General features: G+C 43.2%; 1 protein-coding gene across 1 annotated transcript; it reads right to left on the bottom strand.

Annotated features, from left to right (window-relative positions):
• Nucleotides 1-6,661: 6,661 nt before the first annotated feature.
• Nucleotides 6,662-16,103, bottom strand: LOC103714924 (heat shock protein 90-6, mitochondrial). The gene is made up of 20 exons (XM_008802394.4): nucleotides 15,902-16,103; nucleotides 14,406-14,606; nucleotides 14,232-14,305; nucleotides 13,586-13,711; nucleotides 13,397-13,490; nucleotides 13,214-13,297; nucleotides 12,882-13,025; nucleotides 12,680-12,793; nucleotides 12,465-12,527; nucleotides 12,267-12,341; nucleotides 12,059-12,163; nucleotides 11,062-11,193; nucleotides 10,872-10,964; nucleotides 10,680-10,757; nucleotides 10,240-10,494; nucleotides 9,990-10,092; nucleotides 8,634-8,808; nucleotides 8,442-8,547; nucleotides 7,986-8,075; nucleotides 6,662-7,122 (listed from the first exon to the last, which is right to left on the bottom strand). The coding sequence occupies exons 1-20, from the start codon at nucleotides 16,010-16,012 to the stop codon at nucleotides 6,943-6,945; spliced, it is 2,403 nt and encodes an 800-aa protein (XP_008800616.2). The 5' UTR covers nucleotides 16,013-16,103; the 3' UTR covers nucleotides 6,662-6,942.
• Between the last annotated feature and the right edge of the window lie 8,178 nt (nucleotides 16,104-24,281).

Genomic DNA, 24,281 nt, shown 5'->3' with positions numbered 1-24,281 from the left:
CTGTAATTATGCTTTGTCGTTCTTGAATTCCTTTATTATAAAAGGAGATCTCCTCCTATACATATCTTATTGCCATATTCCAAAGTTGATAGAATAGAATAGATGTGTATCTATAAGGTCTTCCATCCAAGCATAGGCAAGACTTTGTTTTTTTTAGTTCTTAGGCAACTACTGATAATAACTTTTTATCACTATGACACATGTCTAATATATGGTATATGTGCGTTACTAAATTTATTACTATTAACCTACCATGACCTATAAAATTATGATATTCATGGCATACAGCCCACACTCTGTAATTATGCTTTGTCGTTCTTGAATTCCTTTATTATAAAAGGAGATCTCCTCCTATACATATCTTATTGCCATATTCCAAAGTTGATAGAATAGAATAGATGTGTATCTATAAGGTCTTCCATCCAAGCATAGGCATGACTTTGCTTTCCTTAGTTCTTAGGAGGCAACCATTTGGAATGGGTGGTATTGGAAATATAATACTTGCAGGTATGTTCATTGTATTGTTTCCAATTTTAGTGTTTAAATGGCTAAGATGTTTTATATTTTTATTATCATAAATTAGTAGATTAATTTGGTCGAGCATCTTTTCTAAGTCATGTAGATTCTAGGCCCAACTTGTCCCAACATACCTATAGTAGATTATAGGTTGATAATTTAGATATATGTCTGACCTATGTTATAATAGGCTGGGTTGTTTTCGATGCACTCTTTAGCTTGCGTCAAAGTGATATATTAAACTTGAATTTGTTTTTTTTATGCGAGATGCATACTTTTGCTAGATATATCTAATAAAAATGGAATTTGAATCTTGAGTTAGGAACCATAATCAACCTAAGATTTTGGACATTAGAAATTGTTTAAATATAATCAGACCACATATATCATGTAACACCCAGCCCTTTTGTGGCCTGATACAGAACTAGGATCGGTCCATTTGATCGGCCTAGTAAGAATGTAGAGTTTGATTTACTTTTTGTGGCCCAGAAGACATAAATCAGCCCAAAATAGCCCAAAGAATCAAGACCTGCCGGGCCTAAAACCCATTTGGCCTACACTAAAACTTTTGGATTTGTTTCTTAAAAAAAAGACCTAATGCTGAGCACGTGCCGGCGCGGGTTAGTGTAGTGCATGTGCATTACACATGTGGAAGAGAAGACGAACTCCCGAAAGGAGTCGTCTCCTCCCTCGAATCCGATGGGAGTCCGATGTCGAGAAGGACTCTAACGCCCTCTATGCTCTCTATAAATATGCCAGGATCCTCTTAGCCTCATTATTGGCTGGTTTCTCCAATCACCACCGTTGATTCCTTTTTTTCTTCTCCTCTTGATTTACGACGGCTTTGGCTTACTGTGCTCTCTTGAGATTATAGTTAAGCACTCGCTGGAACCCTAGGTAACCTCTATGTCGCCGGTTGAGAAATCCACTAGAATCGATAGAGAAAGATACCCTTATTTTCAGATCTAAAATTCAGCCCTCTTTCACCTATTTCGGCAGTCAATGTTGCCGGTCTTCATCGCCAAAGTCTCTGGCCGGTCTCTTATGTCGGTCCATGGCCATCGTTGGAGTCCCAGCCACCGATAGGGGTGGGCTGCAACTCGAAATCGACCGAGCAAGAGGACCCCCTATTCAGCCATGTTTTATGGTCATTTCATATGCCTCTTTCTGTTGGTCGCTTATTTCCACAAGACCTCTAGCCAAATCAAATCCTTCTCCCTCTAAGATTTTTATTGTGCAAGGAATCCTCCCTCTAATTTTTCCTTATTGGAGCTTGTATGCCATTGTCTAGAGCCAACCACCCTCCATCCCTTTGTCCTATAAGATATAATTGAGACAATGTTTCTACTATTAGTAAAATTGAGCGTATAAAATTATATTCCTCATTGCTTCTAATCATCCAAACATTCTTAGAATTCTGGCTTTATTGTTCAAATATCCTATTGCTGTCATAAGCCATACCGTGCCATAAACCCAAAATCATACCCAAAGTGGAAGGCTTCTCTATCGTCTCAAGTTGATGTGGACACTAACAAACCCTGTAGCTAAATACATTTTCTAAGTCCTAGTTACTGGTAATTGCTAACTCACTGAAATAAAATTTCTCGCTTCTTGATTCTTCTTTAAAATGAGGAATCATCTTTTTTTTTAAGTATAGAAGGTTTGTGCTTCTATCTGACAGCATGAGAACAGCAAATGACACTCAAAATACACATGGCATCATATACACCAACTCTATCCTACTTGGTACATATTCTTTTTCTATTTTAATTGAATTTTAATTTCACCTTTCTATAGTACCGTTTTAGTTTCTTATGCTATGGTTATCACAAATGTTTTACTTTTTGTGATTCCTGGCATGGAAAGATAAAAAGAGCTTGTGCATCAACAAGTTCTCTCTTAAGCCAGCTGGCCTTTTGTCTTATCCAATGACATTAATTTGGAGAGGTCCTATTCAAACCTTTTTAGTGAACCATACCCACTACATTTTTCCAAACATTTTATCATACCTATACAAAGTATATTTGATGATCATATTTAATTTTAAGCCTTGATTTTCTAAAGTTTGGTTTTGTAATAAATTTTATTAATAAGCATTATTAGTGGGAGGTATATTATGGCGATTATTGCATACTCATATGAAATAAGAGATATTTTGAAGAATTTCATATAAATTTGTCTAAGGTTTTGGTTTATGCCACTTGTATGTTGATTTATTAATTAATGATAATATTTGAGCATTGAAAATGAGCAGGTCACCTACAAATTACTAACCCTTGCTACTATCTTAGGGAGAAAATGGAGATGCAGATCCTCTTGTACCCAAATCATGGTGGTCAAGACCGCGCATTTACCCTAGCGAGAATTGGCTTTCCTTAATTCCAAAGAGAAAGCCTTCAATCAACTTGAGACCATTGCATAGGAGGATATGAGACCTTAGGAGTTGAAGCAATTGTTTGCGATGGAACAAGAAGTTGCTGCTCCAACAAATATGTACGGATTTACTATCAAGCAAAGAACGGCCAGTATCAAATGGCAAAATCCTTATATATATAGCTGCTAATTAGTGGATGTGGGTGACTACTTTAGCACCTACATGCATGACAAATGTTTCTCATTTACAACCAAGTCAATGATTGTTATTTCGTGTATACGTGGACACTGACACACCTCCTTTCAAGATTAATATATATATATATATATATATATATATATATATATATATATATATATATATATATATATATATATATATATATATATATATATATATATATATATATATATATATATATATATATATATATATATATATGCTATCATATGTCAACATGTACTTGAACTATAATAAAAGGATATAATCCTTGTAAACACAGTATTTAAGATTTTTCTCTTTTTGGATTAATAATATGTCATCTTATTGGCCTAAAAAAAAATCACCTTTCGCGATGAAGTGTTAATGAATGTGGTCAGCCCTCTACCTTGCACTTTTTTAACGTCTTTAAACATCAACATCCTATCTATATAGAGTAAACTAAGCTTGACTCCCCAACTCAGTTATGCTTGTTTTACCCTTATGTTTAGAGAGTTCGAATTTTCTTAAAATATATCATTCCACATATTCTAATAGAAAATAATATGTGCCAAACAGAAATATGAATGTGAAATTAGAATGTTATACTCTGAATAACAGAAATCAAGCTATAGCTTAGCTAAATCCTTAAAAACCATGACATTGTGTTGCAGCTTGCCACCCAACTCCAAGGATGGCACCTGATGCATCTCAAATTATAGTGAACCACAAAAGTTGGCTTTCAAATAAAATGAAACTAGCAGCAACTATCAGGGAGAGAGTGTAAGAGGGGAAACTAAAAGTCTCATAGCCCCAAGAGTTTGGTCCTTCTATGTCAGCAACCCTTCAACATAATTGTTGCCATAATGTCTTATTGTTATACATTATAGCATGTCCAAATTTATTATATTATCCTCATATGCATTATTCATTTCTATGAGTTTTTAGATGAAATGTCTTATCTATATGTTTATCAATTGGAGAGCAAAGAGCAAATGGTGTCAGCATCCAACTCAAATGAAGGCTTAATTAGAAGAAAGGCTTAATTAGAAGAAAAATGTCATATTCCCATTCTTAATCACTTCAGTAGAAACCCGAAAGAGGGAACCTGATTAATGATAAATATTTAATCTATAAGAAAATTATGCGAAATTAAGTTCCATCACTTCATGGTTTTTAATGTTATTGGGTTAATTAGAAACATCACAGCCACCAACGAAATCTTTCTTTAACTAAATTATTTAGTCCCATTAGGACTCCACATCCAGGTCTTATGATAAATGTCTCAGAGATCATCAGAGCAATGATTCAATGGCTTTGGTAAAGGAAATATGTTGCTCGGCTATCTTTAAGAGTCCTTTCAGGGCTCGTAATGACTCCACACACACACACACACACACACACACACACACACACACACACACACATATATATATATATATATATATATAATTGTCCAACTCACCCGGTTTAACTCTACCCACCCCACCCCACTCCGAGGCAAATATAAGGCAAGTGCCTACCCAATCCATTGCCATCCCAATATACATACATACATACACATACATACATACATACATATACATACATATATACATAGTGTGTAATCTCTTCCCATTGCTCTTCTTCATTCTTGTACAATCCTTAGTTTGATATTCTGTAGTTTTCAAGACCAATAAAAGTATTTCAATTGTTTATGATTTTAGGGATAGTGGAGTTAATCATAGATCTTAGTATCACCAGAGTTGGTGGGAGTAATTGATAGAATGATTCTTCCTGAATTTTTCATAAAGCAATGATTGATGCAGTAAACTTTTGGTTCTCAATTGAGGACTGATTACCTTTGCCATGTTGTTGTAGCAATATCAAGTGGTAAGAGTGGAAGTCTATTGTTCTTGTAAGATGCATGACCTGTGCGATATCAATTATTATTTGACAATAAATGTTATTTGATTATAAATTAGATTTTCCTTGTGATTGGCCTTGGTGTGGTTACTGGTGTCCATGACTTTAGACCCATGTAACCTCAGAGGTTCAAGTATGTTGGTGATATTGTAAGTTGCTCTGTTTTGACATCGGAATGCATGCAGAACTCTTAAGTACATAATATAGAGTGAGAGATAGTGTCACATGTTGAGCTATTGCATTACATATGCGACATCCATGGCATGAATATATTATTGTATTATACTACTCATATTTCATTTTATGGATGTTGATGAGGCATTGACTTGTTGCCCATTTGGCATGCCCATATGCATTAGTCTGCTATCAAGTAGCAATTGAGACGTTGTTCGTCGATAAGCAGGGTATGTTTATTGCATGACATGGCTGTCCTTGGTGTCTTCGGGGCATAAAGGAGGAGATTTTTAGGAATCGATATAATTTACCATACTTGCACCATTATGCATTAATGTGGCTCGTATGCAAGGAGCAAACTTGCAGGCATTCGGACGAGTAGAGTTTGTGTGACAGTGTATACTGATGACTGAGAGCCTTTGAGGTGTCGCAAATACGCATCATGGTGTGCTTAGAACTTGCAAGTATCTTAGGATGTCAGGTTCTCTAAGACTTGGGTCTTTAGAAGTCTAGGGTTCGCTAGGACTTGCAGGTGTTTTTCCGATATCTAGGGTTTGTTAGGGCTTGGATGTGTGTTCCAATGCCTGAGAGTGAGTTTTTATGATGGTGCATGTTTCCTAGATCTCATTAATTAATCTTCAATGGCATGAATACCCTGATCATGCTATGTGATTATCATCGGTCTGGTAGGTGACACTTGCTATAACCAAATCTGACCCTATAGGAATCAAGAAATTAGATTCTAAGAAAAGTTTTTATAAGTCGTTAACCTTATCAGGTCAAGATTGTATCAGATACATTCTCCAAGTCACAAAGTCGTGAGGTCGCTACTTGCTGGATCCCAACCAAGAAAGCAGCCAAGTCATGATTCTCAAATCAACCAAGAAAAAATGCGATCCTAGCTGTTGGTTGAATTTGTACAGTTTGAACAGCACTTCCAAGTTTCAACAAAACGACGCATAACCATAAGGGAAAATTACTCGAAAATCTTACACAAAATTTGAGAGCATGGTAGAAGGATCTAACCTCAACCATTAAAGCACATGCCCCAAACCTTGGAAAGGCGACAAAAATGTAAGTCTCATGGAATGATGACAAACGTCATCGATCAAGCAATTTAGAAGTTATAGTAACTACAAAAAAGATGATAAAATATTTCATAACTTGACAGGATTATGACCCATATCTTTTTTTATTAATGATAACACACATTTCCATGCTTATACCACTAATTTGACATAGCTATTAATCCTTTTTTTCCCTAATTTTGGTGACATAGCTATTAATCCTTGTTTCCCTAATTTCCCTTTTTTTTTTTTTGGTTGGGTCAGGTGCAGCATACGTTGCCTGAATAAAAACATCCAGGAGAATCAGAGGGCATAATTTCCAAGATTTGGAGGAGCAACACAAGCCGGAATCCCACAAAGTAACTCCAATGTGACATCCAACACTCTTTAAGAATATATCAGCTATCATTACCAACACCTATCCAACTTTTCCTTGTAGAAGATAAAAATGAACTATTAGACCATTAAAATTTTTCCACAAAGGAACAAAGACAACTTGTTTTCTGAATCTCAATCTAGCAACAAGGTGTGTAAATGTCCAAAAGCACTGAAATAAATGCCTGATTACCAAGACATTTGCTTCTGTTCTGTTACATTCTTTGATTACTCACTCATCTATGTATCAATCACGAAGTTTTCTATAATTGAAGCGTCGTGAAAAGACAGACTACCGACTCTACCATGGAAAATTACTAACATGCAAGATTCTCATTTCTGACCACCGGTTTCTTGCACGACCTCAGCTTCAAATGCCTCAGGGTTTTGAGATCCTGCAGACTGGTGTGGTCGCACATGCTCCACCCCAGGGGTTGTGGACGCCCATTTGCCAGAAAGAGCAGTCCCCATCATCTCATAGATCTTTCCACCGAGTTCCGTTGGGTTATCAGGCTGCAATAGTACAGATATAAGATTAAAAGTGCAACAAGAGCTTAGAAGACTCCCAAAAAAGTCCCACCAGATGACCCCAGAATTAATCAGAATGCATGACTAGTGTGCATCATAGCACTACATAACTGTGTTGAATTTCCAACTTTTATACACAAAATACAAACAAGAGAGAGAGAATATAAACAACTAAGAAATGGACAGAAAATCCACTGAGATTCAAGTAACGGTTCAAGGCCTGAGAAATTTGAGGCGGCACATTCGAACAATCTCTTTTAATATTTTACAGTAATCCATGACAAGCAATTTGAATAAATCTTCAATAGCAGACGGAAAAGACTGTTTCAGGAGAATGTCTAAAGAATTCAGATAGTGACATGTGACTTCCCAAAAAGAGTTGAATTACAATCAAGCTATATCAGTCAAGTGCCTCCTGGCTTATCTTTGAAGCGATTAAACGTTTTGTTTCTAGTTAAGCTTCTGCACTTGGGACTGGAATCCATGCAGAACTCCATACAAATAATTATCTATACAAAAGAGACTTCTAATTCAAATTAAGCTATTTGCATAATTTCTAAGGTCACATAACCAATTATCTAGTCCCGCGGACAGTTCATTTTTTCTACCAAGTAGCAGAGACAGCCCTTAACTGGAAAACAAAAACTTAGGTTTAAATAGAATTGCCAGCAAAATACTTGATAGCATTTGTCAGAGCTCATGACCCAAAAAACAATTGAGACTTAATAGAAAGACATGTGGTGCAGATGTTTTAAACTAATAGGAAATGAAATGTATACATAATCCCAAAAACATAAGCTTAGTTGTAAGTACCTGAAATATAGGCTTAATGGAAAATAAATACTTACAGTGAAGCCACTAGAAATCAGAGCCGTGTCAAATAAAAGATCGATAGCCCTCAGAGCCTCAGGATCATCAGGGCAAGTCCTGCATGCAACCTGCATTTCCGCAGAAAAATCAAATTAAGGATTTGAGGATCTAAATTTCAGCCATGTCGGGTTGTTTACAGATGCACATTGACAAATTGCACTAGCTCCTGCTAATTATCATTAGGAGCTTCTCAATATGGTTTCAGTGATAATATATAGATGCAATCATGATATAATTAACACCATATGTAGCTGTTAAAAGACCTAAATTGTTTGCGTTAAGGTGAAAAATCAATTCAGATGTCCAGTTTTGATAGAGTTGACTCTATAACCTTTTTTTTTTCATTTCCACAGATATTCCTAAGTATAAGCTTCATACTCAAGCCTTGAAACTGAAAGAAAATGAGTGTTATCTACAAATAATAGCTGACTTACATTCAAGTCATTGATTATAGGATGTTCCGGATTAATTTCAAATACCCTTCTTGAACGCATAAACTCCAAGCTTGAAACGTCTCCAAGGGTCTGTGACCTCATTAACCTGCAGCAGACCGAAAGCATAAAAACCCATTAAATAATGTATAATGACTGCTGTCATGACGAGCTGCATAGTTATGAGAGACTTGCCTCTCCATATTAGCAGACCAGCCAAACTTCCCAGAAACAAGAACACATGGAGAGCTCCTAAGGCGACTGGAAATGTCAACACGAGCAACCTTGTCTCCCAGTCTCTTCTTGATCCAGTCACAGGTCTGGGCAAATTCCTGCTTAATTTCCTTATCCTTTTCCTCATTCTTATCACCTGGCAACAATGATTTATAGCAGACACCACATCTATCAACATAACAATTAAAAAATAAATGAAATAACACTCGGCACAAAATCTTTCCAGGCTCCACTTGATTATTAGGGCGTGTTTGCAAGTGAACAGCTGAAGTAAGGAACTTGAACTCCAACTGCAGCAAAATTGCCAAACTTGACCTAGCCTAGGGGACTCCAAAGTCAAGTTTCATCTGGGAAAGCAGGACATTAATGATGCTTTGATGCCCTACCATTCATTCTTCTCTTACAAATGCACCGTTTATGCAGTATTTAAATAATAATCATCACTATTAATAATTTAATGATAGCTTTGTGCCCAAAATTTTACTTCCTATGCACCAAGTTGCTCCAAAACAAACAGCAGAATTTAACTTGTGAGAACTTAAGTGCTTAGACCACAAGTTCAGCTACTCAAAGTGGAAACAAATACACCCTGCAATTAGTTGAAACTGAAGCAATGGAGACCTTCATTTAACATAATAGGCAGGTGGTCGTTCAGTGAAGCTTGAATTAACTGCTTGTAATATACATACCAGCAAACCATCATGTGCAATTATGTGGGAGGAAAAATATTATTAAATGAGATATGCAAAAATGAATATAGGAAATAGAATAAAATAATAAATTATGCTTAAAATGTAAAATAGAGACAGTAAAAATAGAATAAACTGATAAAAGTATATGAAGGAAAATTTTCCAAGTATCTAGGTTGTGTTTTCGAAAAAGTTTAGAAGCCGGGACACAAGATTCAAACTATAACTTGAATGGGAACAAAGAGGCCCTATGGTATGGGACTGTTCGAGACAAGCTTTGGATATTTGAAGCCCATTTTCCTTCTTATTTTTCCTTTGACAAGTGAAGGTACTTTAGATTAACTTTAGGACATGTTAGTCAAAACAAGTTCATAGATGGAATCCAACGTCCTCCAAAATTCAAAACTCCCTTTATATAATATGATACACGTAAAACTCAAGTTAGTAGCATAGATTTTCACAGTTTTAGATCTTCAAGAAATACCATGAGACACTAACAATTGATGCGGCTACATAGTTCATACAGGAGACCTCAGGGAAACCACGATTTACACTGGCCATTGATGCACCTACATAGTTTATACAGGATGCTTGATCATAAATGAAAAAGAAGGAAGTAATAACTAACCTAGGTCCAAGTCTTCCTTGCTGATATCAACAAAGTTCTTCTCCTTATAGGACTTCAGGTTTTGGATGGCGACTTCATCCATGGGATCAACTAAAAATAGCACCTGCAACAAAGGAAATCAGAGAAAAAAGGTTAATAAACAACACATGAGGAGTTGTGAGAAAAACTGGAGAAAATCTTGGCATATAGACAAATATGATAAATTGTTCTATTTATGAGAGAATATGTCACAACAGTATGATGAGTATACCTCAAAATCCTTTTCAAGAAGTCTCTCCAGGAAAGGAGCATTTCTTGCACTTGTCAAGCTGTCTGCTGCAATGTAGTAGATATCCTTCTGTTCTGGTTTCATATTCTCAACATATTCGTCTAAGCTAATTAACTCTTCCTCACTCTGAGAAGAGAAGAACCGAAGAAGTGGAGCAAGGCGTTTGTGATTCGAGTGATCTTCTATGCAGCCCAGTTTGAGAAATTTGCCAAAGTTGTCCCAGAACTTCTCATAGTCCTAAAACAAGTGGAAAAAATAGAGATATTGAAACAGGAATATATTGGGGGGAAAAAAGATTGCTCAACTATGTTGGGAACTGGGCATGTGAGAAACATGGACTAGACTCTGAATAGCGAGAATGCGGTCCTAACAGCAGAATTACCCACAAATTAGTTTTAAAGCAAATAAAAAGGACACCTTACTTCTTTGTTTTCGCTAAGAGAAATGCCCAGTATCATATCAAAGGCCTTCCGAACCAACCGCTTTCTCATGATGCGCACCTATCAAGACAATAATAGAGAGCAACCAATATAATAAGCCTTGGCAATTCCAAACATGTTCAGGAGAAGGTGAAGAATAACTTGAGATCCAGCAGATCCAGCAAATGTTCTTACAATCCGACTTTCTTGAAGGATCTCACGTGAGACATTCAGTGGAAGGTCATTTGAATCAACAACACCTTTGACAAAGCTCAGATATCTTGGGAACTGAACAACAAAATGGATGAATATGAATTTCCTTAAACAAAAATGAAAGAAATATAAGTGTTGAGGCTATATATTAAGGGGTGAACATCCTTCTTACAAGTTCTCCATCGAAATCATCGGATATGAATACACGCTTGACATAAAGCCTAATGTTCTTTGTCTTTGTGTTAACTATGTCATCCTTTCTTGTGGCAGGAACGAAAAGAATAGATCTGAATTCCACTTCACCCTGCAATAAGTAATTTGAAGAGGCTTAGAGAAACAATAAATCAAGTTCTGCCAAAATAACAATAAAAGTTTCAGTGGGACAACCAGGACATCACAGAGAGAATTATTAGGTGCAAATCAGAGCACATGTACATGTGAGGGCGTGCAGGTGTGCACCAAAAACAAAAAAGGACACAAGCATGCATGTGTATGTATGCATGTAACGGAACAGGCCTGTGCAGATGGTGACATGAACAAGTTGCATTCCAAGGGTATTTTCCTTCAACAGGAACAAGACAATACAGTAGCAAGAAATGAGTTAGAGACTTTTGCACTCTCTTGACCTGGGCCTAGCATACGAACCAAGGTTTAGGAGATCTCATAAGAAAACAGAACTTAATGAGCTAAAGCTTCTTGTATACGTTAGTTTCTTCTGGAGGGAATATTTTTCCAGCACAAGGGAACATCAAAGCAATCTGATACTTTCTTGTAACTCAAGGCTATGGAAGGGTACAAGAGTATATTAGTCTACAATCTTTATACATCAAAGCCCTAGTACATTTTAAATCTTCGATTTCTTAGAATACTTTTTCCTACCAAAATTTAGATGCAAAATTTTATACTACCATACATGCAATAGTGTGATAATCGGACTATGAGAGGGAGCCGACTGATTACTCTATCAGATCTGAGACCATGTGCACGTGACAAATGCAAATGTCACCCTACATTACTATATTACTTTATGTGAAGTATGTAGTCAAGGTAGCAGCAAATAAACCAATCAAAGAAACATCAGATATGAGAATCTTTCAGCTTTGGTACCTCCTTACTCAACAAACGTCCCTTTTACAAAACACAAAAAAAAAGGAAAACAAGCAGCATACCTCTGTGGTGAAGTGTGACGAGGCCATAGGATCCAAGTATTCATCGAAAGTCTTCTTGTAGAACTCATTGTACTCCTCAGTAGTGACATCTTTAGGGTTGCGAAGCTGCACACAAACATGACTGAATATATGCCACTTGATTTGATTTGATTTGATCTTTGTTATCAAAGAACTTCAATATTTATGCAAAAAAAAAAAACTCACTCACCCATATAGGCTGGGTTTCATTTGTAAGCTCCCAGTCCCAATACCTCTCCACAACTTTCTTGGTCTTCTTCTTCTTCTATATGAACATCACGATCAAACCCAAATAAATTATTAGATAGCAATCAGTTTACCACCACAACATCAGAAGCATAGAGACATAGCTAGAATCTACAACACCATCAAAATTCCATGCATTTACCTCAGCTTTGGTATCTTCCTCCCCAACCTTATTAGCTTCAGCAGGATCCTCATCAACTTCAATCTGATGCAAATAATAAAATACAAAGAAGGAGTTATGTATAGTTCATTACTAGCAGAATATAGCCCCAAAACCTTATATTCAGATTTTTTTTCACTTATGTTCAGATAGACAATGTGCTAAGGTAATGTCAACTTTTCCCAAATGCTGTTTACCTCTTTAGTAAAGCCCTTCTCTTGCCATGTATATATTGGGAAAGAAACAAATTGTGAGTAGTTCTTCACAAGTTTCTGGATCCTTTCAGGATGAGCAAAACCCTTGTCATCATGCTGATAAATGCACAAATGGAGATATTAGAATATGAGTTTTGGAATAATGGCAGTCAGTTGGAAGCAATTAGTCAAGTATATTAGAGACCTTAAGGTACAACGTGAGACGAGTCCCTCTTGGAAGGAGTTTTTCTGGGTCTGTTTCCTCTCGAATCATATAAGAACTAGCACCAGCCTCTGCCTCCCACACATACTGCTTATCTGATTTTGGGCTCTTCGTTGAAACAACAACCTGTAGGTCAAAGAAATGGCAATCAGTAAAAATATGAAAAAGAATAAACAAATAATTTACCACAAGTGCATGAACATGAACTTGAAAAAATGAGCTTAAGATGTTTACAGCTAGAAAACATTTATTGCTGCATTATTTAGAGGAAAAAAATATGCTAGAAAATACAAGATGACTGGTTAAGAATATACCCTGTCGGAAACAAGGAATGCTGAATAAAAACCAACACCAAATTGGCCAATCAGAGTGCTGTCAGCACCAGCTTCTTGACTCTCCTGTAGTTGAAGACTCAAATATAGGTATTATCTATGTGAATCAACTATATTAATGTCAGCAGACAAGGAACATGAAGGGCATCGTTAGGTGCATCATACCTTCAATGATTTTAGAAACTTTGCTGTTCCGCTATGTGCAATAGTTCCTAAAGAGTCAACAAGTTCTTGTCTGGTCATACCTATACCAGTATCCCTAAAAAAATACAAAAAATATGTTGAAGGTATCTCTTTAGCATACAAGAAGAGCAACCATGTTGCTAATAATTGCAACTGAAAAAGAAAACTTACGTAATTGTGATTATCCCATTGTCTTTGTCAGTTTGGATACGGATGTCAAGGTCAACAGCATCCTTCAGTAGTTCAGGTTCAGTTACACTCAAAAAACGTAACTTGTCAAGTGCATCACTTGCATTGCTGCTCATCAGAAAAGAGAAAAGATGCCAAAAAAAAAAATTAGGTCCACAAGAATTTGGACAAGTCACCCACTAGCAGATGTCTATTATGGAAATAAACTTAGAAACCTTTAGATGCTCTGACAAAAGTCTCATCCACACATATTTAACTTGTTAAGATGAACATTTATTTTAGCATTTAGGTGATGTACCAGAAATCAGTTTGCACCATCACAGGCCATTTTACATCAGTTAAAACATGGCATATTGCATGACGAAAACAGTGGATTGGTCTTGAATATGAGCATGTAAAATATTGTGCCTAACCACACTTTTCTGAAAGTTCACACTGTTTCTGAGACAAATTAAGTAAACAGTTAAAGCAACCAGCATGCAAAATGATTAGAATTTATACAGCAAGAAAAGTATCAATATGATCAAAATATCAAATTGATGTTCCAATAAAGAATATATATAAAAAAAACTATTTGAAAATGAGGCATCTCTAAAATGACAGTAGTATAGAGTCAAATTCCACATACCTAACCAACTCCCGAAGAAATACTTCTTTGTTGCTGTATAAGCTATGAACTATGAGGTCCATGAGGCGACTAACCTGCCATATACAAAACCATGAAGAAATGTTTGAGGCCAGCAGTCTCTTAAAACTACAAGAGATGAAGAAGTGATCTCAACTCTAGAAATGGACTAGATACCTCAGCCTGGTACTCATATTTCTCACAAGGTGGATCAGATGTATCAACTGCTGCAGTAGTCGACACATAACGGTTGCTAACAAGAGTGCCATTTCGAATATTTAGATGCATTGCATGGTTTGGGTCATTGTTTTTTGGTGCAGAAAACATAGAAAACCATCTAGTTTGAAACTGAGGAAGTTTGTCCTTGTTCTCCATTAACTAAAAGAAAGAAAAAAAACACAAAGCATTGGTTAGGCAAATTTAATCCATAGAGATGTCACATTAACTTCTGGGAACACCAATAATCAATTATCTAGTTTAGTACAATAAGCAAATTGCAAGTAAGGGAGATAGCAAAATGCCAGTTAAAGATGTTGTGCAGTTGTCATCTGATAGTAAACAAAACAAGAATGAAATAAAAAATATATAGCTTTAATGATTCAAAATTCCACTCAAGCACCAAAGGTTTAGCTTGGGGGAAAAAGGAAAAAACCTTTTGGTTACATGTTGTTAAAAGTACAAAAATCAATTTAGTAAAACACAATTGTTCAAATTTAGACAGATAGCGAGGCAGCGTGGGAAATATAATCTAAAACATGCCACATAACATCTTTGAGTACAAAAATATATACGAACTTAAACTGAAAATTGCATGCATTTATGCAATCTATTCATTCTCAAGGTTCCCTGCTTGTACTGCTTCAGAAATCCAAAGAACAATTATGAGATCTCTTTCACAAACTATAGTGACGAGTCACAATAAAAGTCAAAAGTTATAATTATAAGAGTCGCAAGTATTCACATTCTATACATGATCCATTAAGAAATTTCGCATATTTTTCACCCTATTGACACAATTCTAATACATTCAGTATTTACTTCCCATCAACTGATCAAACTCCATTTCCATAAATTTACTTCAAAAATGATTCTTTTGTACTGTACAAAAGAAGATTCATTTGTACATAATGAAAAAAGCACACTTACGTTATGAAAACTAATGGGGATCATGCTGTTCATATTGCAAAAACCGTTGCACAAAAGCAACTAAAAAATTCCAAATTTTATTTTTTAAAAAAAAATCATTTATTGAATTCCATTTCCATTTCTTATACATATTTTTATAAAAAAATGAATACAGCATAAGCTAAATATAATCGAAGAAGTCCAAATTTTATTTTTTAATTAATTATATGAAGAAAGGCTTCAAAATTCCAAATGAAATCAATCAACTCCTTTATCATCACGATAACAAAAGTTGATTCAGCCCGCAAACTACGCCAAGCCACACAAAAGCTATTCCATTCAATAAGCAAGAAAAAGAACCAAAATGGAAATAACCTAATATAAAACCTCCATTCAAAAAATAAAACCACTAATAAGAAAATGAAAATACACTATAAAGTCAATAAATCGACTCCCGCTCATCAGATCTAAAAATTCGTGGTTGAAAAAAAAAGGGAGAGAGAAATCATAAATCCTAGGATTGAAGGAATTCAGAATCTTTGGCATACCGAGTTGGGGTAGGGCGGGGAGGCGGAGGAGGAGGAGGAAGAAGAGGTGGTGGCGCGAGCCAGGGCTCGGTGTCGAGCAGCGGAGACGGATCGCCTCGAAACCCCCAGCATTTGCTCCTCTTTTTCTTTCTCTCAGCCCCTCTAACTCTCTTCTTAGCTGCGGTCTTGGAGATGATGGAGGCTTTTAAGGGTTTAAGGCTTCGAATGGGCGGAGGAGAGTAGTCAGGGTTTAAAGGAAGGGCTTCGGTTGGATTTTATAAAGGGGGATTTCATGGAGAAGTCTCTGGAGTCTTCGAGTCACCTTCCTCATTTCTTTTGGACAAACAACCATAGAAGGGAGTAACGAATACTTGCACCCTAACCCGGATCCAACCCGAATGGCTTTCGGGTCTGGTTTGATCATCCAGTTAGAATTTAGGGTGTATTTTATTTGCGACCACAGTCGGTATCGAAATTAATTAAAATAAAAATCCAAATAGCCATATTTTTTTTTGACCTATTTGATTCTTGAACAAAATTAAAATCAAAAATAAATTAAAATTTGAATACTAAAAAAAATAGAAATTGAATTTTAGAAAATTAGGACATTTTCACCTTATAACTTTTCAACCAAAGCGCGCATTCTTATTTCGAGATCTAATTTTTCTTAACCAAATATGCCTTACTCCCGATCTTGTGTCTTTTAATTGGAATAGTCGATTGCTTCTGACATATGCTCTCTCCTTTGCTCGAAAAAATATGCATGGATTGCATATAAATATTGTAAGATGATGGTAGGGGGAACAAGGATAATTTTATTATTGCTCAAGGTTCCAACTAGCTAATTATATTTTTCCTCGGTTGTACATGGGCTTCCTAAGGTTGGAGGGGTTTACTCTGGTTGTATGCCGAATGAGACTTGAAATTGCCTATAATTTCATGTACTTGTAGGTTATGAAGTGAGTGAGTAGTCCAAGTGTTGGGGGAATAAGGTTTTTCCCCCAAATGACACGAATGCCCCAAAGAAGCCGCACAATCGTCGACCCTGGAAGGCCGAAGTCGGCACCCGAACTCGGAACCTCCGACCTAAGAGAAACCCCAATGCCCGAGGCCTACTTTTGTCAGCCACCTACTACGGCTATACGTCTCCGAGGTCCGGCCAGAGACCGTACTATGACGCCCCTCCGGCATTTATTGCGCATGACCGCTGTGATCCTCCGGCACACTCCACAATAAATATGGATCTCCGGCTTACTCCACAATGAATGCGGATCTCCGGCTTACTCCACAATAAATGCGGATCTCCGGCTTACTCCACAATAAATGTGGATCTCCGGCTCACTCAACAATTAATGCACGTGACTCCTGTCATCTACGGACTCCCAGCTCTCCACGGCAAATAAGCCCAGCAGAGTCTAGTCAACTGTGATAAGTCTCTGATCTCGGCCATACCTCCGACACTGATGCAATAAATTCGCCTGGTAGCGTGCTAGTTCGGGTTGTACAACGCCCTCATCGCCGACATCAGTGCAATTATTCGCCTGACCAAGCGCCGACCTGAACGACATGCCGAGCCGTACTACGGCTTCGCCCCGTTACATCGCAGGTAAACCGACCCCCGGTCTATAAAAGGGGGTTGGAAAATCGATACGGGGGACGGGCACTGTTTACCTCTACTCTACACGATTTGCCCCCTCCCTGACTTGAGCGTCGGAGGGCCGGCGCCGGAAGACCCGGCCACCGGCTCGTGTGCAGGCACCCAGACGGAGGACGCCGCCCACTGTCGGATCGTCGCCCAGCCGCGGGAATCAGCCGCTCCTTCTCGCCGATCGCCCCAGACGGAGGACGCCGCCCGTCGACGGACCACCGCCCCGCCGTGAGTAACCACCTCCCGCTCCCTCTCCTCGACCGAAGATTGCCCCCGGGTCCAATTTCCAGCAACAGTTGGCGCTAGAGGAAGGGCCGAGTAGCAGTCATGAAGTTGAGAAGTAAGGGAGCCTCTAACGTCTCCCGGCGTCCCCCGCAAAGTCCTGGACACTCCGTCCAGAATTTCCCAACTCCAGCTGACCCAGGTCCTCAGGTCCAGCTGGAACAGTTTAATGCCCTGGTACAGCAAGTCCAGGCCCTGGCCGCCGCCGTGCAGGGCCTACGGCGCGTGGAAGCTTCATCGGCGCTTCCCCCGCAGGCCCAGGCCCCGCCGGAGTGTCTCCCCAACGGCCCGGTTCTCCCCAGTCAAAATCTGCATGGCTCCTCCAGAGCCAACAACGGAGAACGGGCTACTCCCCGTAGGGAGTTACCGAGAGAAGATTTCGATCGGAGACCCCAACTTTCCGAGGCGGAGTCAGCCCCGGACCGCCAAGGGCCGGCGCAAACCACAACGACAATCCCACGGGTGGGGGAGCTCGACCGAAAAGTTGAGCATCTGGAGCGCCAGATTGCGGCACTCCACGGCAAGAAGGCAAGACAGGAAGGGGACTTTGAGTTCACTGCCAAGTCCCCCTTCTCCCGCCAGATCGAGGACGAGCCGGTTTCCGTGAGATTCAAAATGCCTCAGGTGGAGCCCTACAGCGGAATCACCGACCCCCTCGACCACTTGGAGAGTTATCGGGCCCTCATGGCCCTACAAGGGTCCTCGGAGGCCATACTCTGCAAAGCCTTTCCAGCGACCCTCCGAGGGACCGCTCGGCTTTGGTTTTCTGGACTGAAGCCGAACACGGTGTCCTCCTTTGAGCAGCTCGGCAGGCAGTTCGCCACCAACTTTGCTGCCAGCCGGCGCCAGCGACGGACATCAGACTCCCTCCTGGACATCAAGCAGAAGGAGGGGGAGTCCCTCAAAGAGTACCTGGACCGCTTTACCGCCGCCACATGGGAGGTCCGCGAGCTAGACCAGTCGATAGCCATGTCGGCTCTGAAAACTGGGGTTCGCTCCTACCGATTCCTCTTCTCCATCGAGAAGAGCTTCCCGGCCGACTTCACCGAAATGCTGGCCCGAGCCCGGAAGTATGCCAAGGCCGAGGAGGCAGTCGCCTCCAGGCGGGGAGCAATCGAGCCCGCCTCTAAGAAGCAGAAGAAGCGCCGCGAGGAGCGCGGTCGACAAAGGAGCCGGTCTCCCCGCAGAGAGAAAAATCTCCCCAGACTGAGGAGTCCGCCCCGTCAGCAGGGGCGACCTCAGCAGAGGACACCTCCTCGTCCGAGGTCTCAACCACGGCCCCGGACGTATCAGGCGAGGTACGAGAACTATACACCCGTCAATGCTCCCCGGGCCGAGATCCTGATGGAAATTGAGGGTCGGGACTTCTTCCGACCCCCGCCTCCTATGCGAGACACGGGATTTCCCCGAAATACCAGGAAGTATTGCCGCTTCCACCGAGACCGTGGGCACGACACGGAGGACTGCTTCCAACTCCGGGACGAGATAGAAGCGCTCATCCGACGGGGAGTACTCAACCGATTCGTGAGGAATCGACCTGAGGAAAGAAGGCCGGCGGAGAATGTCGCACCAACCGAAAATCCAGGCGACAACAGGCCCATCGCCGGCACCATCAACATGATCGGGCGGGCCTCGGCAGGAACGGCCGCCCAGGGAACACCCCCGAAGCGCCCACGTACTGATGAAGTCATCTCGTTCTCGGACGAGGACTTAGAAGGGGTCGAGACCCCTCACGATGACGCTGTGGTCATCTCCATGATTGTAAATAGGTTTGATGTAAAGCGTGTCCTAGTTGACAATGGAAGTTCAGCCAACATTTTGTACTACCATGCCTACCAAAAAATGGGGTTGACAGGAGGACATCTCCGGAGAATCAATGCCCCGCTAGTCGGGTTTACCGGAGATGCGGTCTCGGTTGAAGGTGAGGCTAGCTTCCTTGTCACAGTTGGCCTCGCCCCCCGGGAGAGCACTGTGAGGATGGACTTCTTGGTGGTCCGTCTGCCCTCGGTCTACAACGCCATCCTTGGGCGCCCAGGGTTAAACACCCTTCGAGCCGTGGTTTCAACCCGCCATTTACTCATGCGGTTCCCCACCGGCCAAGGAGTAGGCGAGGTCCGCGGAGACCAACTGGTCGCCAAGCAATGCTACATGGCGGCCCACACAGTGAAACAACCAGCTGAGGCGCCAGACCGCCCGACGCGCCCCTCACTCCCCATAGAAACCCTTGATGCGAGGGACACCCCCTGGAAGAAGCAAGTAGAGCCCGGTGAGCTCCTTATTCAAATCCCACTACGAGAAAATTTTCCCAAGCTAACCGTGCAGGTCGGCTCCGGCCTCGGCGCCCATGAGAGGGATCGCCTCGTCAGCTTCCTGCGGGATAATGCCGACGTCTTCGCCTGGTCGCCCGCGGACGTGCCAGGAATTGACCCTGAGGTCATGGTCCACCGACTTCAGGTGAAACCAACCAGCAGGCCTGTAAAGCAGAAGAAAAGAGGCTCTGCCCCCGAGCGACAACGAGCTGCGGCCGAGGAGGTGGACAAACTCCTCGGAGCCGGCTTCATCCGGGAGGTCTCCTACCCGGACTGGCTCGCCAACATAGTCCTCGTAAAGAAGGCCAACGGAAAATGGCGTATGTGTGTGGACTACACCGACCTGAACAAGGCCTGCCCAAAAGACAGTTTCCCCCTCCCGAGCATCGACCAGCTCGTCGACTCCACCTCGGGACACCAACTGCTAACTTTTATGGACGCCTTTTCAGGATACAATCAAATCCGAATGGCGCCAGAAGACGAGGAGAAGACGGCCTTCATCACCGACAAGGGCACCTACTGCTATAAGGTGATGCCCTTTGGCCTGAAAAACGCTGGGGCCACCTATCAGAGGCTGGTCAGCCAGATTTTTAAAGACCAGATCGGCCGGAACATGGAAGTCTACGCGGACGACATGTTGGTGAAGAGCCGAGCGGCGGAACACCACATAGCCGATCTCGACGAGACGTTCGCCAAGCTCAGAAAATATCAAATGAAACTCAATCCGGCGAAGTGCGCGTTCGGGGTCACCTCGGGCAAGTTCCTGGGTTTCATAGTGACCCAGCGCGGAATTGAGGCCAACCCGGAGAAAATCCGGGCACTGCAAGAGATGTCGCCTCCAAAGACAGTTAAGGAGGTGCAGCGGCTCGCGGGGCGGGTAGCCGCCCTGGGAAGGTTCGTCTCTCGGTCAGCCGAGCGTTGCCTCCCCTTCTTCAAGAGCCTCAAACGGCCGAAAGACTTCCGGTGGACAGAAGAATGCCAGCAGGCCTTTGAAGATCTTCGGAGCCTTCTGGCTTCTCCCCCGCTGCTCACCAAGCCCCGGAAAGGCGAGGTCCTTTACTTATATCTGGCCGTCTCCCCAGCCGCAGTGAGCTCAGTTCTCGTCCGGGAAGAGGACAAGCTCCAAAAGCCGGTCTATTACACCAGCCGGGTTCTCAGGGATGCCGAGACCCGATATTCTAAACTTGAGAAGACCATCTTCGCTCTCATCATCTCGGCTCGGAGACTCAGGCCTTACTTCCAAGCCCACACGATAGCTATATTGACTGACCAGCCCATGAAGCAAATATTGCAGAGGTCGGATCGTGCGGGGAGGATCGCCAAATGGGCGGTCGAGCTCGGGGAATTCGACCTCGAATATCGACCCAGGCCGGCTATCAAAGCTCAGATACTCGCCGACTTCATCGTGGAGTGCACCCTTCCGGACGACCCCGACCTGCCATCTGGACCCGCGGAGGAGGCCCCGAGGCAGCCATGGGTCCTGCACTCGGACGGGTCTTCGACCTCGGGGGGTAGCGGGGCCGGACTTATCCTCACTAGTCCAGACGGAGTGGTGGCTGAGCAAGCCCTGCGCCTCGAGTTCCCGGCCTCGAACAATGAGGCCGAGTATGAGGCCCTCATCGCCGGGCTCAAACTGGCGAAAGAACTAAACGTGGGAGACTTGACGGCATTCAGCGACTCCCAGCTGGTGGTGAACTAGGTCCAAGGAGATTTTGAAGCTAAAGAGCCATCCATGCAAAAGTATCTCCAAAAGGTGCGGGAACTCATATCTGCCCTGAATTCTTTCAACATTCAGTACATTCCCAGAACGAAAAACCTCAGGGCAGACCAGCTATCCAAGCTGGCAAGCTCCCGCATGAGCGAGCTTCCTAAGGGAACCGCGCTCGAGTATCTTCAGACCCCCAGCACGGAGGAACCCGAGCCTACCATGTGCATCGGCTCCGAGCCAAGCTGGATCGACGGGCTCGTCTGCTACCTTCAGGACGGAACCCTACCTCATGACGAGATGGAGGCTCGCCGAATCAAGCGCCAGGCCCCCCGATATGTCCTATACGAGAACAGGCTCTATCGACGATCATTTACTTCCCCCCTTCTCAGATGCCTCCGCCCCTCCGAGGCGGACTATGCTCTCCGAGAGGTCCATGAAGGGATCTGCGGAAATCACCTGGGGGGCCGGGCCTTGGCCCATAAGATCCTGCGGCAGGGATATTACTGGCCCACACTCCAAAAAGACGCAACAGATTTCGTCCGCAAGTGCGATCGGTGCCAGCGAAACGCCAATATCCAGCGCCGACCTTCAGCTCTGCTGACCTCCATCATCGCCCCCTGGCCGTTTGCCCAATGGGGGATCGACATCCTGGGGCCCTTTCCCCTCGCCACCGGACAGAGAAAGTTCCTGGTCGTCTCCATCGACTATTTCACCAAATGGGTCGAGGCCGAACCTGTCGCCCGGATCACCGAGCAAAGGATGCGGGATTTCGTGTGGAAGTCTATAATCTGCCGATTCGGACTACCCCGTATCCTTATATCTGATAATGGTCGACAATTTGACAATATTCATTTCAGGGAGTTTTGCTCTGAACTCGGCATTGATCATCGCTTCACCTCGGTTGCCCATCCCCAGACAAACGGGAAAACCGAGGTAACTAACCGAACTATTTTGCAGGGACTTAAAGCTAGGCTTGATCGGTCCAAAGGACAGTGGGTCGAGGACTTGTACAATGTCCTTTGGGCGTACCGGACCACGTTCCGACTACCCACGGGAGAGACCCCCTTCAACCTAGCATACGGCACTGAGGCCGTCATCCCGCTGGAGATCGGCCTGCCTTCTCCCAGAATGGAGCATTACGACCCCTCGACACTTCGGGAAGACGGGGTAGTACCTTCGCGGCCCCCCGTGGCGCTCATCACCAACAACGGGGTAGTACCTTCGCGGCCCCCCGTAGCGCCTCCTCAACTAAGGTCGGGATGCCCCGAGGGTCGACCGTAGAGAACCAGACTCCCTTGACCTCGGGAAGGCGCCGTGAGGGGTGGAAAGGGTGGCTCCACCTGGGGCGCCATGAAGTGGACCCCCAGGAGCGGTCGACGATCCCCGATCCCCGAAGCGAGCGATCCCTCGACTAAGGTCGAGATGCCCCGAGTGTCGACAGCGCGTACCCAGACCCCTCGACACTTCGGGAAGACGGGGAAGTACCTTCGCGGCCCCCCGTGGCGCTCATCACCAACAACGGGGTAGTACCTTCGCGGCCCCCCGTAGCGCCTCCTCGACTAAGGTCGGGATGCCCCGAGGGTCGACCGTAGAGAACCAGACTCCCTCGACCTCGGGAAGCGTCGCAGGTCGACAGTGCGTACCCAGACCCCTCGACCTGACGAACGATTCCTCGACCAAGGTCGGAATGCCCCGAGGGTCGAGCGTAGAGAACCAGACTCCCTTGACCTCGGGAAGGCGCCGTGAGGGGTGGAAATGGTGGCTCCACCTGGGGCGCCACGAAGTAGACCCCCAGGAGCGGTCGACGATCCCCGATCCCCGAAGCGAGCGATCCCTCGACTAAGGTCGAGATGCCCCGAGTGTCGACAGTGCGTACCCAGACCCCTCGACACTTCGGAAAGACGGGGTAGTACCTTCGCGGCCCCCCGTGGCGCTCATCACCAACAACGGGGTAGTACCTTCGCGGTCCCCCGTAGCGCCCCCTCGACTAAGGTCGGGATGCCCCGAGGATCGACCGTAGAGAACCAGACTCCCTCGACCTCGGGAAGCATCGCAGGTCGGTAGAGCGTGCCCAGACCCGCCGACCTGACGTATGATCCCTCGACTGAGGTCGGGATGCCCCGAGGGTCGACCGTAGAGAATCAGACTCCCTCGACTTCGGGAGGTACCACAGGTCAGCAAAGCGTCCGCGGACCCGCCGACCTGACACAAGACCCCTCGGCCAAAGTTGAGGTGCCCCGAGGTCCGACCACAGGGTCTCAAACTCCCTCGACCTCGCAAAGAGCTACAAATCAATAAAGCCTCCCCAAGCCCTCTCAACCTCGGCGGGTGCTGTCGGGTCCGTGAGAAGCCCGAGCCCCCTTAAAGTCAAAAATGACTCCGCAGGTCGACGAGGAAGGGAAGCAGCCTACTCCACCATGCGAAGCATAACTCTGAGAATGAAAGAGGTACATT

Source organism: Phoenix dactylifera, chromosome 6 (assembly GCF_009389715.1).
Source record: "Phoenix dactylifera cultivar Barhee BC4 chromosome 6, palm_55x_up_171113_PBpolish2nd_filt_p, whole genome shotgun sequence".
Taxonomy (NCBI): domain Eukaryota; kingdom Viridiplantae; phylum Streptophyta; class Magnoliopsida; order Arecales; family Arecaceae; genus Phoenix; species Phoenix dactylifera.
This window is presented reverse-complemented; position numbering and strand designations above follow the sequence as displayed.

What these genes read in the sequence shown, in the direction of transcription:
- LOC103714924 (XM_008802394.4), bottom strand. Translation starts at nt 16,012, where the DNA reads ATGCTGGGGGTTTCGAGGCGATCCGTCTCCGCTGCTCGACACCGAGCC. An exon ending in TCCTTCAAGAAAGTCGGATT is followed by an intron (nt 10,758 to 10,871) that starts GTAAGAACATTT and finishes TTGTCTTGATAG; the next exon opens with GTGCGCATCATGAGAAAGCG. An exon ending in TGGTCTGCTAATATGGAGAG is followed by an intron (nt 8,548 to 8,633) that starts GCAAGTCTCTCA and finishes GGTCTGCTGCAG; the next exon opens with GTTAATGAGGTCACAGACCC.